The 15376-nt window shown below is 38.7% G+C and overlaps 2 protein-coding genes across 9 annotated transcripts in view; one reads left to right on the top strand and one right to left on the bottom strand.

The window, feature by feature from the left end:
* LOC131080024 (serine/threonine-protein kinase EDR1) overlaps window positions 1-15376 on the bottom strand; it is a 304024-nt gene that overhangs the window by 258364 nt on the left and 30284 nt on the right. The gene's annotated exons all lie outside the window — the stretch shown is intronic.
* LOC131031097 (uncharacterized) lies at window positions 13861-15059 on the top strand. Its single transcript, XM_059218332.1, has 2 exons — window positions 13861-14644; window positions 14757-15059. Exons 1-2 carry the CDS (start codon window positions 13908-13910, stop codon window positions 14908-14910), a joined length of 891 nt encoding a protein of 296 aa, XP_059074315.1. The 5' UTR covers window positions 13861-13907; the 3' UTR covers window positions 14911-15059.

The raw sequence follows: 15376 nt of genomic DNA, 5'->3' as shown, positions 1-15376 counted from the left end.
CCGACATGTTATCATTTACATGTTTCATCATGAACCGGTTGGTCTTTGGCAGACTTGATCGAGTTGTTATTGCTTGCGGATGGTATAAAGGTAAAGTTTAGAGATTCATTTTGGGAGGATAGAGATCGAGCGAAGATGTAGTTTCCGGAGAGATTCTGGTCCAGGGAGACTGAAGTCCGGAGGGACTGAGGTCTGGATCAGTGCAGAACAGTGCAAACTATTACCGGAGACCTATTTGTCAAGCAAAAGATCTGCGAATCTTAGATCTGTGTTGTATAGATTGTTTTGTAATCCTAGGTTGTGGTCCAGCATGTGTAGCCAATGAAGGCTTATGTAATTCATTAAATGGATACAGTGATCAATTTATCTGGTTACTGGTTATATCGTGTGTTTCTTAACCAGTTAGGTTGCTCTTTATCTGTTTACCGATTATATCATGTGTTGCTTCTACCTGTTAGGGTTGCTTACTAGTTGTATCTTGTGATCTGTTACCGGTTGCCGGTATCTTGCATGGTGTTTTTGTGTTATGGGCTGCAAGGCGGGGATGTCCTTCATTGGATTTCCCTACCTTGACTGCCAAATGGTATCAGAGCTGGTTTGTGAACCTGTTGATCGAAGAAGACCCGGTTATGTACCAGTTGGTTGGAAAGGAAGTTGAGGTAGCTTGTAGACTTGTTCCGATCGCGAACATGAGGCAATGCAAGGCTTGCAAGTAGACCGTTGAACCTAGAGCTTGAGCTTGAGGCAATTACTGGGTGGAGACTTGAACAGATCGCCGAGGAGAGGCAACCGAAATCTGTAGTCAGACCGCCGAACCCATGAGGCAGTTGCAAGTACCTATTAACAGATTGTCTAACCAGATCAAGTGATGGGACTCACTTTTCAATTAACCCCGAAAGCCTGATGCAGGAGCACCGGAGTAGTTCAAACCAGCATTTGGAGTTGCAAAAGATGGGGAAGATGGTGTTCTAGATGAGGATGATTTCCTCCCTCTCCTCCTTTCACCCTCCATGCCGTCTGATGGGGCTCTTCGTGGCTCTTCTTTGTTGGATTGGTAGGTGGAGGAGTTTGGTACAGAGGAAGGAGTGGAGACTGCGGCAGCGATGGAGGCATTTTGGCATGGGTTTTTTGTGGCCTCTGTTTTTGGTCATCAGGGGTGTGCGGTGGTTCCTGTCAATGGCCTTTTTTCTGCTCTTTCTTTGGTGGGTGGTGTTCTCCTGCCTGTGTCTAGGATGGTGTCTGGGTAGATCTAGGACCCTAGCGGATCTCTTGTGGAGAGGCTCTATGTGTTCTCTCCTTTCCTTTGTGCTGAGGATTTGTTGTTGTTCTGGCCTTTGGCGCTCTGGTTCTTCGAAGGAGCTTCTTTTTTCAGTTCTTCTTTGTTAGGCTACTCTCCTATGGAGGTGGAGATTTGTCTTTGGTGTGAACCTTTGAGAGGGGTTTCTTGGCTCTTGTTCTTTTCCCCTCCTTGTCTGTTAGAGGTGACCATATTTCCTATGGAGGTGGACATTTGGTGGAGGAGAAAGGGCTGGTTTCTGCTTGCTGCTGGAAAGTGTTGGCTGTTGTCTTTCTACTTCATTCTTCGTCCTGTAGAGGTGGAGATCTTTCCTATTGAGGTGGAGAGATGGAATGTTGGGGATTTTCGACTTTTGGTGCTCCTCTTGCTGCTGGCTATAGATGCCTGCTTCTTCTCTCATGGGAGTCTCCTTGGGTGGGTCTGGAAGTTCTTTTTTCCAAACTCCCAGCTTGTCTCCTGGACCGGTTCCTCTTTGTTGTTTCTTGGTTTGGCCTCCTTCCTTCTGGTTTTTGGGGTCTTTGTTCCCCCTTTTTCTTGTTGTGGGTTCCTGGTTTATCCTATAGGCAGGCCGGTTGCTAATAGTTTTAAAGGGCCTAGTCTGTCTTTCTGTTGTCTTTGGTTTGGAGAAAATCCTGTGTTTGGAGTTCTTAGCTCATCATTTAAGGTTGAGCGTGCCTGGCAAAACCCCCGGCTGCTGGTTTTGGGTTCCATTTTAAAACCAAGTTTGAAGGTTGAGGGAGCCTTTCAAAACCCCTACTGGCCAGATTCAAATTGTATGAATATCTGTTGTAATCTGGTGTTGTTATTGAAGGTTAGGGGTACCTTTCAAAACCCTGATAGTTGGCTGAGGGTGCTTGTTATACCCTCAATTATTACTGTTTCATGCTATAGTTTGGAGCTGTAGCTTTGTTGGGTGTGGCGTGACTATGCTGGTTGTTGCTGGTTTTAGTCATCTTTGCTGGATTTTGGCTGCGGTTTTTCATTGTTTATTTCTTTTAGTGGCCTGCTTTGTTGGGTTCTAGATCCCGGTAAAATCTATTGGGTTTCGGGTCCCTCCAAAACCTGTTGTATGGGGTTTCGGGTCCCCTCAAAACCTGTTTTTCCCCTAATCAAAAACTAAAAATTAAAAGACATCTTCACACTCGATGACTTGTAGTTCTAAAGTCTCGACTTTTGATTGTATCTTATTGACAAAAAACATCTCAGCAATCGTGATTATGTTGTATCTTAGTTCATTGTATTTAAATGTTGCATCTTAAAGACTTAAACTATTTGATAATTTATTGGAAATATTACTTATATTTTTTTTTAATATAAAAATTATATAAGGCGAATTTAGTGCCGAATTTTTTGCCCTTGTCGAACTTCATCCGAATTTCATGGTTGCTGAACTCAAACTCGAATTCGAACGCAGTGACTTTCAAGCTAGGCGTTCAATCTAGTATATTGACTACAAGTGTAACCTCTTTTCTTTCTCTATATGGCCTTAACTTAGAATCATTAATGCTATCCTTGAACAAGGTAGGATCCAAGTTTTTTAATTTGAGGATCCATAGTTAGGTACTTCTTGTTTTTAAAGATTCTCGGCCACCTTATGTTGAACTTGCCCGATTTTATTTCATTACGACTGTTATATTTCACAACTAACTAACCAGGTTGGAAGTTCATCCTCCATAGATGTTCATCAAGTTAGTTCTTCCATCTCCTTTGAATCATCTTTGATGCCCATTGTGCGAGCACTCTTCTCTCATCAAGCTTATTCAAGTGGAAAAGTCATTCTTTTAAACTTTCAATGTCTCCTAGCTGATTCTCTACTGCAACTTGGAACCATATACTCAATAAGGACCACTACTTCTTGATGGTACATTAATTGGGAAGGTGTGTGTCCTATAGTTACTTTGTAAGTTGTTCTATATACCTAGAGCACAACTGGTAGCTTCTCCTCCCAATCAATTCCTTCAATGCCACAAGATTTATGGATGACAAAAATAAGTATCTCATTTGTCGTTTCAGCTTGCTCTAAGATACTATGGGCTTGAAAGGGTGTGGAATATATGGAACTCAGTCATCGTCAAGTGAAAAACATAGTTCACAAAATGGCCTCCTCTATCGCTAGTGATTTGTATAGGAATACCATACCTCCTCTATCGCTTCCAACATGAAGGGAGAGAGATAACATTAAAGGGATTTCCCGACGGCTCTCCAAAGATAGTATCCTGCAATCAAATGGAGAAAATCCTTAGACATGATCAAGGAGAATGGGTCACCCAAAGTATGCTCTTGGATAAATCTCCAATCGAACGTCAAATCATTCAGAATGATATACAACCCATCCTTAAGAGACACAAAAAAGTCTTCGAGGACATTCCTCCGGGTTTACCCCCAAAAAGGGGATTTGAGCATTCATTGAATTAGAAGGAGCAAAACCTGTCATTACCACTCCTTACCGCCACCCCCACAAATTCAAAGAGGAGATTGAAAAAACCATAAAAGAATTATTAGAAATGGGACACATCCAACCAAGCAGCAGCCCTTTTGCTTCATCAGTAGTATTGGTCAAAAAGACTATAAAAAACAGATACCCTATTCCAAGAATCGATGAACTAATGGACGAACTCCACGGAGCAAAATATTTCTCTAAAATCGATCTAAGGTCAGGATACTATCAGATTAGAATGAGGGAAGAGGATATTCCCAAAACAGCATTCAGATGTCACTATGGACATTTCAAGTTTTTGGTTCTGCCATTTGGTCTCACTAACGCCCCGGCCACCTTTCAGTCATGCATGAATCATACATTCAAGCAACAGTTGAGGAAATTTCTTCTAATATTCTTTGATGATATACTCATTTTCAGCAAGACATGGGAAGAACATCTCCTGCACATCGAAGAGGTATTAAATATCCTTGAGTCTGAATCATTATATGCTAAAGCCTCCAAGTGTGAATTTGGGATGAGAGAAATCATCTACCTAGGACAAAAAATTAGTGAGGCCAGAGTAAGTGTGGATGAAGAAAAGATCAAAGCCATCAAGGAATGGCCCATCTCTAGAACCTTAACACAATTAAAGGGATTTGTGGGGCTATGCAGCTACTATAGACGTTTTGTAAAAGGGTTCTCCACGATTGCAGCACCCCTTACCGATCTAACTAAGAAAGGGGCTTACGCGTGGAATGACCAGGCCCAACGGGCTTTTGAACAACTTAAAATAACCATGAGCACTTGTCCAGTATTAGCCATCCCGGACTTCTCTATACCTTTTGAACTACAATGTGATGCATCACGGGAGGGAATTGGGGCAGTACTCATGCAAAAGAAACACCCCATAGCTTTTGAGAGCCGTAAACTTACTGACGCAGAAAGACACTATTCTATCTATGACAAAGAAATGCTAGCCATAATGCACGCCTTGGCCAAATTTCGCCAATACCTTGTCTGTGGGAGGTTTGGTGTGAAAACTGATCATAACAGTCTACGCTTCTTCTTGAGCCAAAAGGATCTTAATGATAGGCAACAAAAATGGGTGAGCAAAATACAAACCTACGACTTTGATATAGAATATATAAAAGGGGTGAACAACAGGGCAGTAGATGCATTATCCCGAAGGGCTCATCTCAATACCATCACCAGTATCTCAAAAGACTGGAAGGAAGAAATCCTTAATGAATATGACCAAGATCCACAAGCAAAGGAAATCTTGGAGGGAAATCTTCCAAATGAAGATTTTAAAGTTAAAGGAAATCTCATCTTGTATAAAGGAAGGATATACTTGACCCCTCAAACCAGATTCAAAAGCAAAGTCCTTAAAGAATTTCATGATAACCCCCTAGCAGGACACCCAAGGTACTACAAAGCTTATAAACACATTAGGGAACGATATGCATGGAAAGACCAAAAAAGAGATATCCAAAAATATGTACAAGAATGCCTAACATGTCAGCGCAATAAAACTGAACTCACCCACCCCGTTGGGTTGCTTCAGCCATTACCTATTCCTAATCAGAAGTGGGAGAGTATTTCTATGGATTTCATAACGGGGTTGCCAAGGACACAAGGGAAGGATAGCATATTTGTGGTGGTAGACAGACTCACGAAGTATGCCCATTTCCTTGCAGTCTCCACTGAATACAAAGCCTACCAAATAGCAAATCTATTCTTCAAGGAAATTTTCAGACTCCACAGGCTCCCTCTGAATATTGTCAATGACAGAGATAGCAAGTTTATTAGCCAATTTTGGCAAGAACTCTTCAGAATGGCAGGAACAGTCTTGACCCCTAGTACCAGTTACCATCCTCAAACCGATGGGCAAACTGAAATAGTGAACAAATGGATAGAGGGCTACCTAAGGAATTATGTTATAGGGCAACAGACTGCTTGGGTTAAGTGGTTACACTTAGGAGAACATTGTTACAACACGACACACCGCATGTCAATAGGGATGAGTCCTTTCCAAGCCTTGTACGGCTATGAGGTCACAAGCTTTGCGGAACTAATAACCCAAGAAAGCAAAGTACCAAAAGCACAAGACTTTGTTCAGCAGAGTAGAGACATCATGAAGACCTTGAAAGAGAATTTACAACAAGCTCAAAATCAACAAAAGATCTACGCCGATAGGAAGCGTACAGAACGGTCATTCGAGGCCGGAGATCTGGTGTTTCTAAGATTACAACCATATAAGCAATCGTCCCTCAAAAACAATGGGACTGAAAAATTGAAACCCCGGTTCTATGGACCCTACAAGGTAATTCCAAAGATTGGAGAAGTAGCTTATGAGATTGAACTTCCCAAAAGCTGTAAAATACATAATGTGTTCCATGTTTCCCGACTTAAGAAGGTTCTCGGACAACACTTGGTTCCTTGCAGCGAACTACCCCCCCTAGATGATGAAGGGAAACTCACATTGTACCCACAGATCATTCTGGATACACGGAAAAGAGAGCTCGGGAACCAAACCATTACCAAACACCTGATAAAATGGAGGAATCTCCCAAATGAAGATACCACTTGGGAAAGAGAGGAGGATCTAAAAATGCTTGAGGACAAGCAAATTTGAGACAAAGGGACTGTGATAACCCCACCTCAGCACATGATGTAAGCCTTTTAAAACACAAATAATGATAGAATCAATTATTAATGATGTAATTTATCAAATAGTGTTAATACACTAAAGAGGAAATAATACTAATAAATTACTAGAAAAGAGTAATTAAATATAAAAAGTATTTAATTGATTTAATATAATTAATATGTTTAAATTATGCTAAGTGGGAACTAGGAATCACTTTATATTTAATAATTAATAGTTAATGTATTTTTATTATATTAAATATATACTTACATTTAAATAAGTAAATATGTTCTATATATTTATGTGGACCCCCCCCACCCCCCCCCCCCCCCCGCGGGAAGTGGTGGGACGGGAAACCGCAACCCAGGCTACGACTACCATCACACCCCTCCCCTCGGAAGGGAAGTGGTGTGACGGTAGTCGCAGCGTAGGCTGCCACCCATCACATCCCTTCCCACGGAAGGGTCCCCGTGGAGGGACACAATCACTCCCCTCCACGAGTATTAAACCCAAACAAATCCGCAGGGATCAAGGAAGAAAGGAGGAGACAGGGCGGGAAGAAAAGAGGATTGCGGCACTGCAGATTGGAGATCAGACTGCGGGTGCAGACAGGTAAGAGGGTCACATAATGTATGTGTCAATAGATATAGGTAATAATAGTTAATATATATTAATGAACATAATGAATAGTTTAATAGATATATATTAATAAATATAAATAATGAACATCTGAATACATATGTTAATGAAAGGGTCTTAGATGTTAAGGAATGTGTATAAACATAAGTAGTAAATACATATCAATGAATAGTAGGAATGTATGTTAAGAAATAAAAGTGAATATTGGTTAATGAACATTTTTATGAATATATGTTGGGGAATACATGTTAAATCAGGAATATGTACATGTGGATTATGGAATAGGAAAATAGTAATAAAAAGCAAAAATGTATTATAAATATAATCACATGTTGAAGGCTATAGGGAGGAAACTCCCTTAGTCTAAGGGAGGGATTATGATAATCCCTAGGGCAGTATATATACTAAACATCTATATGCATATGTATGGCTTGATTGACAAGTTCAACCAAGAAGAGACGGAGTTGGTTGGTCCCCTCTGAGGACTTGGATGATGAGGTGCATCACCCAAGGCAAGGAATTGACATAGGGTCTTCCTTGGATGGCTTGGGTGTAAGAAATTACACCCAAGACAGGAATCGAATTAACCTTTGATTTCCTGGATGGCTTGGATGTAAGAAATTACATCCAAGACAAGAGTCGAATTCACCTTCGATTTCCTGGATGGCTTCGAACCACAATGGGTTCCAAGAGGGCGAGCTTCACGACCGCCTAAGGACATATCTCCGTATGGCATTCGTATCCTTTTTTATTAGATGAGAATTGTGATTATGTTAATTAAGTATTTGTAAGTTAAATTGCAAATTAGATTAGTTATATATGTATATATCTGTGTATTCTAACAATCTGTTTTGCAGGATAGTGATCTCTAACTAGTAGGGACATTACAGTGTGTGTCCGATAGTTACTTTGTAAGTTGTTCTATATACCTAGAGCACAACTGGTAGCTTCTCCTCCCAATCAATTCCTTCAATGCCACAAGATTTATGGATGACAAAAATAAGTATCTCATTTGTCGTTTCAGCTTGCTCTAAGATAGTATGGGCTTGAAAGGGTGTGGAATATATGGAACTCAATCATCGTCAGGTGAAAAACATAGTTCACAAAATGGCCTCCTCTATCGCTAGTGATTTGTATAGGAATACCATACCTGGGGACGATATGTTCATAATAAAATTTGTCGTATTGCGAGTTGTATTATTTGGTAATAGTCGAGCTTCTGCCCATTTGGTTAGGTATTCAATAGCCACAACAATATATTTGCACCTATGTAATTGGCTGAGCTTGAGTGGGCAAATAAAATCCAATCCCCATCTCACGAAGAGCTCCTATGGTTGTGATGGCAGGTGAGGCATGTAATCCCTTTTCAATGGTTTCCCTACCCTTTGACAAATGCCGAATCCAACTACCCATTCTCAAACATCTATGTGTAGTGTTCGCCACCATAGACCAATCAAGAGAACCTTTCGACTTGTGGCATCTAGCCCCCTGTGTCTTCCTACTAGTCCTTCATTAGCTTCTTTGAGTACACCTTTTGTTTCCACCTACATGACACTGTCTCACAACATGGTCAAATCCCATTTTATACAACAATCCATTGATGAGTTGAAATATTTTGCTTTTGAGAGCTAATTGTCTCCTCTCTTGGTGGCACCTCCTTTGAGAATGTTGAAATAGATAGGTATTCTCCAATGTGTTCATACCAAAGAGGGAATGCTCACATCTGGAAGAAGTGGGCATCTACGAAACATTTATTTATACCTTCCATTGATTCACCCGACTTTATTCTTGACAACTGATCCGCTATTGTGATGTCCCAATCTTATTCTTAAGCTAACTTAAAATATATTTTCAAGGGTGGCAGTCCTAAATCTCTAAGTAGTATTAGTTTAAAAATAAAGATTAGAAACCGTTAAGTCTTATAAATAAGATGGTTTCCTTATCATTAACCTCCTTATCCATTGGAACAAAATAAAGGGGCAAGAAGAATGTTAGCATTGATTACCTCCAAAAAGAAAATATTCATTGATGGTTCACTGTATACCTGCAATAAATTTGTTAGCATCATATCATAAATAATAAAGACTTGCAGGCATCCTTCAAATAAGCAATTGATCTTCCATCAAAAGAGGAAATGCACATTCTCTATGGTTGCCAAGCATGATGACCACAACCATCCGCACACCTGCTCACAATCATACCATTCCAAACATAAATTCAGAAAGTACAATGCATAAGATGATAGGGTCATGAGCAGATCATCCATGGAGGAAGCGCATCATCATGATGACGAGCATATGGCCACCCAATCCATCAAGTTCCAGCTATACCTGATGAAGTGAATGACCATATGTACAAAAAGCGATGAATTACATATTACGAATCAGACTGGAGACATTCCAACTGCATGATCAAGGAATCCAATAAAATAAGATTGACCTTTCAAGCATGTATCTTCGCCAGCTAACAAACAAGGAGGATCGGATAACCTTGATACCAATGAACCATTGAATATTGACCCCTTTACAATATCAAAGATATCGAGCATGATTAAGGAGACAAACAAATTCCTTAGGAATCAAATTAATTAACATAATCAGTTAATATCCTGAGGTGGTGCGATTACATCTTAACAAATAAACACATCTCTATCCACCAATAGACACAACCCATCAGTTTTGTAACTATATATTTGCAATCTCAGCGAGTTGGAGAGGTTACCTATGAGCTTGAGCTACCAGCCAGTAGCAAGGTTCATAATGTATTTCATGTAACCAAACTCAAGAAGGAACTTGGTCACAACATGGTTCCCTCATTCGAGTTGCCACCGTTGGATGAGGAGGGGAAATTGATATTCATTCCAAAGGCCACCATAGATAGTAGAGAAAGGACTCTTCGAAAAGGGTCATCGGAGAATTTTTGGTTAAATGGAAGAACTTACCAGTAGAGGATGCCACATGGGAGAATGAACAGATTTTACAGCATTGTCATGTCCCCTCATTCATCATTATATATAGCATAAATGAAACAATTATTATCATTAATAAATATAATATTTATCAATGAATAATTATTTGAAAATTATTACATATTTATTTATTTAATATTATTAAAATTTATTACTAATAATATTCTTGAAATATTCAAATAAAATAAATAATAAAACTATAATAATATAAATAAATAAATAAGTAACAATAAATATAATATTTATTAAGACAACTAAAATGGAAGGAATCTGAACATAGACAGTGTCCAAGATAATCAAAAGCGATTAATGAACATTGGATCGACATCCAAATTAATACGTCTCCTCAATAACATTAAGGATTAATTAGAGTTAATGGCACTAAACTAAAGAGCGAATTATCTTTGAAGAGGTATATGAATTGTAAAAGGGACACGTCTCTTTTCCAGCAGCCACCAGTTTGGGGGAAAGTCACAACCTTTCAACCCCAATGAAGTATTAATGAACCACAAGAAGCGATAGCTGAGGGGGGGAGAATTCACCAACCAGTCGCAGCATCGGAGGGAAAAGAACATGATTGGCCATCACGATATGAATATCAGAAACAAAGACACCATAAGCCTCAGTGAAGACAATAAACCAACGTCTTCAGACCATAAATATCACTAAGATGTCTTAATCTGATCATTCACTCATGAGGATGCTGATATGCTTAGTGATACATTGAATAGGTACTCCGACGTGACTAATATCTTACCCGTGACCTATGTATCATATTTGGTGTTAACGTGAGGTTGACCCCTGTTCGTAATTGTTTACGTGAAAGCATTCCCACATACATTGCGGGATGTGCTTCATACGTCTACTAGAATATATGAAGTCTAATAATATTGTCATATTTCAATTGATCATTAATATTGGTTATTTAATAATATCAAGCCGCTTTTAAGGATAACCAAGGCAACGCCTTTGCAAGGAGTCGATGCCTTTGGCCAAACAACACCCTCCATTCATATAAGGAGGACGACATCGCAATTATGGGAGGAAAAAAAATAGGTATTCTATCTAATGTAAGTCAGTCGAGACATAAATAAGTGTTTGAGCATCATCAAATAGGAAGGGAGATTAAAAAATACTAAAATCTATGATAATCAGATCTGAACTATGATTAAGTTACAGCTAGTAATATCCTCTTCCTTAGTCGTAAATTCGTAATACATGCAGTTACAGGCAGTAATACATCTATTAAGCTATGCAGTTACAGGCCATAATACAAATATTAATAATATCTGAAAATAGATGAAAGTATATGAATCTATAAATATATATATGTTTCTATCGGACAAAAAAACATAACATTGTAAATCAAAAAGAGTTCACAAGGCAATAAACAGTAAGAAGAATATGTTTGGATATAATCCTTGCTACTGCTGTGGATGTATGATAGATGAACCATTTACTTATTAATAATTGATGAATTAATTGAACTATAGAATATCACAGATTTGACTCATGTTAAGATAGATTTGTCTCCTAATCAAGATAGTTTAAGTCATAAGTATGTTGGAATGGATTAATTATGGTGAAAACAAGACTAGACCTAGTAGGGGACATTACAAGCATCCAGAATTGAGATTGCTTGAGGACAAGCAATTTCAGGAAGGACGAACTGTAATTGCCGCTTCCTAAGCCAATTCATCATGAAGTCGTTAGCCTATTCAATCAATTACTGTGGGCTAATGATTAGGTTTAGGGAATCTTGGAGGCAGTATCAAGTGTGATTTCATATTCTAACAGTTGGATCAGCGTAATGCTCTTTTCTAGAGCCTTTTCGAGTAAACTCTCTAGTACTTACTATTTTTAGTAAGTTATGAGCACCGACAGAGTCAATAGGCATGCTTGCTATTTTTAGTATTGTCGATGGGTTCAATTCTAATGATCATCTTCACTTTTGATACAATCCAAGGACTTTAAAATAAATAACGATAAGTTAATAAAGTTAAATTAAAGATTTAACTTTATCGTTATTTTAATATATTTAATGGACTATAGAGGCTGATTATTAAATTAAAGGTGAATTATTTTAATGGATGGGTTTTTATTATTTAAAACTACATTGGGAGAATAAAAAGGGAAGTGACTTCTATTAAATAAAAGAAACAAAGTTTTTTTCGTAAAAAAAATAGCAAAAAGCCAAAAAAAAGTCCTTTTTCAAAAAGCAATGAAAAACGAAAAATGTTTTCCCAAAAAAGTAGCAAAAAGCAAAAGAAATACTTTTTCAAAAAAGCAGCCAAAAAGCCAAAATAATATAAAAGGGCTCTCATATGAGGATATGTGTATTGATTCTGATATTACTTCAAATTTGGGGAGATTACTTCTTCTCTTTAGTTTGTGATGATGGAAACCCTTGCAAGCAACATTCTCCATGTTGTTAAGACATACAATCTGGAGAAAAATCTAGTGATTTCATTCAGAGGTCACATTTGGGCATATTGGAGTCTACATTTTCATATTTGCCGAGTTTATTGAATATCAGATTTAAAAAGAACAATTTTGGAGAAGATTGAGGAGGATGTTAAGTTTTATGATCAGATTAGATAGATAGTAAATTAAATACAACTGCACAAGGTTTATCCTGGGAAAAACTTCCTCTTGAAGGTAAAAAAACCCACCAACAAGGAATCTCAATTACTTTCAATAATATGACAAGAGTTTTTACAATGAGATGCTTCACACTTTGAAGCTATGTGACAAAATGCATTCACCCTAGACTGCAATGAACAATTCGAACTATAGTATAATTGAAGACTGCTATATAGTGATCCTTTCTTTATCAGTCTTCCTTCTATATCAATTAATGTCCTTTGATGATAAGAGCGCGTTGCTGAAGAATGAAATCAGTCTTGTTATAGAAGAACACGAACTGCTGTTTGTGGAACTGCTGTAGAATAATATATGTCTGATCTGCTTTTTGTAATATTCATTCGATGCCTTTGGCGGATGGAGACCACGTCTTATATACACCCTATATGTTCTTTTAACCATCATGACTCTTCCAAGAGTTGTCCACCATAAGCATCGTGTCTCTTCATTACACGTACCAAGGTTGGCGGGTTTTGGTTATTAAATGATATTGGCACAATATATTTATACAACTCTTAATTGTTGTCTTTAATTGTTTTATTAAATCGACGTGAAATTGTCTTGGACAATTGCGTCAGTCCTAAAGGAGTCCGACATTAGCTATTTACATTAACCATAGATGACAAACTCGCCGAATACTCGGCGAGTCACAAAAACTCACCGAGTTTTTGCCCCTGGCGAGTAGTAACGACTTCTACTCGCCAGGAAACTCGCAGAGTTTTTGGCAAAAACTCGCCGAGTTTTTGGCGAGTTTTTGCCACAAACTCGCCCGTGTTTTGTATACAGCAGAAAACGGCTTAAAACTCATTTGTTTTCTTGTTTTTCAATTGTGTTTTGGGCTGAGAAGGGGGAAACTCATTTGGAAGGCTTGGAAGGTGATTTGGGGTGGTTATTGAGTGATTCCAAGTGGATTTGACGGGGATTTGAAGGGGATTTGAAGGGAAAATCAGATTCCAAGTAAGTTTTTTAATTTTTTTTTCTATGCTTTTTTAAAACAATTTGTTTATTTTTTGTTGCATTTAGATTGATTACAAATGATTCCTAGGTAGTCTAAATCATTTCTAAGTTATTTACACAAGATTTAACACAATTCTTGTTGAATTTTCACAATTTTTTTGAAGAATCTAGTTTTCAAAAAAAAATTCAAACCCTACTTTTTTTTAAAAAAAACTTCGAATGATGTCTAAATTTATTTAAACTAATGTAGATAGTTTGCTTAGTGCTAAATTGTTTAACTAAAATGTTAATTTTTTTTTGCACTTTGTATGTGTAGGTTAAGTAAGCATTAATCATGGCAAGGGAGCAATGGCCACTAGATCCATGCCCATCTGGATTTATAGGCACCCGTCCTAGAGGTGCTAGAGATGGGGCATGGAGGTATGCCTATGAGGGACCCGATCCTGGGTCAATTATATGCATACAGTGTGAGAGAATACTTCATGGAGGCATCAACCGCCTCAAATACCACCTTGCAGGAATAGATAGGCATGATGCTAGAGCATGCCCTGGGACCAATGAAGAAATAAAAAGACAAATGAATGCCCTACTTGCAGCTGGGGAAGAGAAGAAACTGCAAAGGGAGAGGGCAAAACTAGCCATGAGATCAGCCATAGCTGAATCTCAAGGTGTTTCTATTGACCTTGAAGAGGAAGAAGAAGCACTTGAGGGCATAGTGGGCTCTCGGCGTGGCCCACGTATCCGCAAACCGACCATCAGCTCACCCATTGCTTCTGCTTCCTCTAGTAGAGTACCTGGCCGGGGCCCTGTTCCACTTCCATCACAACGATCAGGTTCGATAGGTGATTATTTTGTGCCCAGAAACACACCTGGAGGACAACCATCATTAGAGGCTAGTGGATGGAATAAGGAGGTACATGAGAAAACTGAAATTGCAGTTGCTGATTTTTGGTACTTCAACAACATTGCATTCAATGTGGCGGAGAATGCTTATTGGTTGAATTTGGTGACTGCTATGACAGTTTCAGGAAAGGGGTACAAGGCCCCTTCTCGCAGGGATTTGAGTGGGAGGTTAGTAAATTACTACATAGTCCACTTGATTTCATTTTTAATTATTTTTTAGATTTCTTGTTTATTAAATCAAAATTGTGTACTAATACCTAATTTCACTTTGCATTTACAGGTTGCTCACAAATGCAGTTGCTAGGGCAAGAGAAGTGATGGAGGATCAAAAAATTGATTGGGCAAATTATGGCTGCACCATTCTTTCTGATGGGTGGACAGATGGCAAGAACCGCACCATCATCAATTTTTGGTCGCTTGCAAGGACAATGTAGTGTTCTTGAAATCTGTCGATGCCTCCAACAAGGTGAAAAATGCAGAAACATTGGCTGGAATGTTGGAGCGTGTCATCATGGAGGTGGGGGTAGAGAATGTGGTGCAAATCATCACAGATAATGCAGCAGCATATGTGTCAGCAGGCAGAATCCTTTTGAATTATCACCTTTAGGCATTAGCAATATTCTCATTTGTTGTGGGCTTTGTTTTACTTGGTTGCATATTTCTTAAGAATAAATTCTTCTTTTGCAGGAAGAATCCTCCAAGAGAGGCACCCCACTCTTTTTTGGACACCTTGTGCAGCACATGTCCTTGACCTTCTTTTGGAGGACATAGGAAAACTTGAGTGGGTGACTCCAGTTGTGGAAGATGCAAGGAGGATCACTAAATATATCTACAATCACCCTTGGGTCCTAAATTTGATGAGACAACACACGCAAGGGAAAGATTTGGTGAGAGCTGGTG

This window comes from Cryptomeria japonica, chromosome 3 (assembly GCF_030272615.1).
Source record: "Cryptomeria japonica chromosome 3, Sugi_1.0, whole genome shotgun sequence".
Classification (NCBI taxonomy): domain Eukaryota; kingdom Viridiplantae; phylum Streptophyta; class Pinopsida; order Cupressales; family Cupressaceae; genus Cryptomeria; species Cryptomeria japonica.
This window is presented reverse-complemented; position numbering and strand designations above follow the sequence as displayed.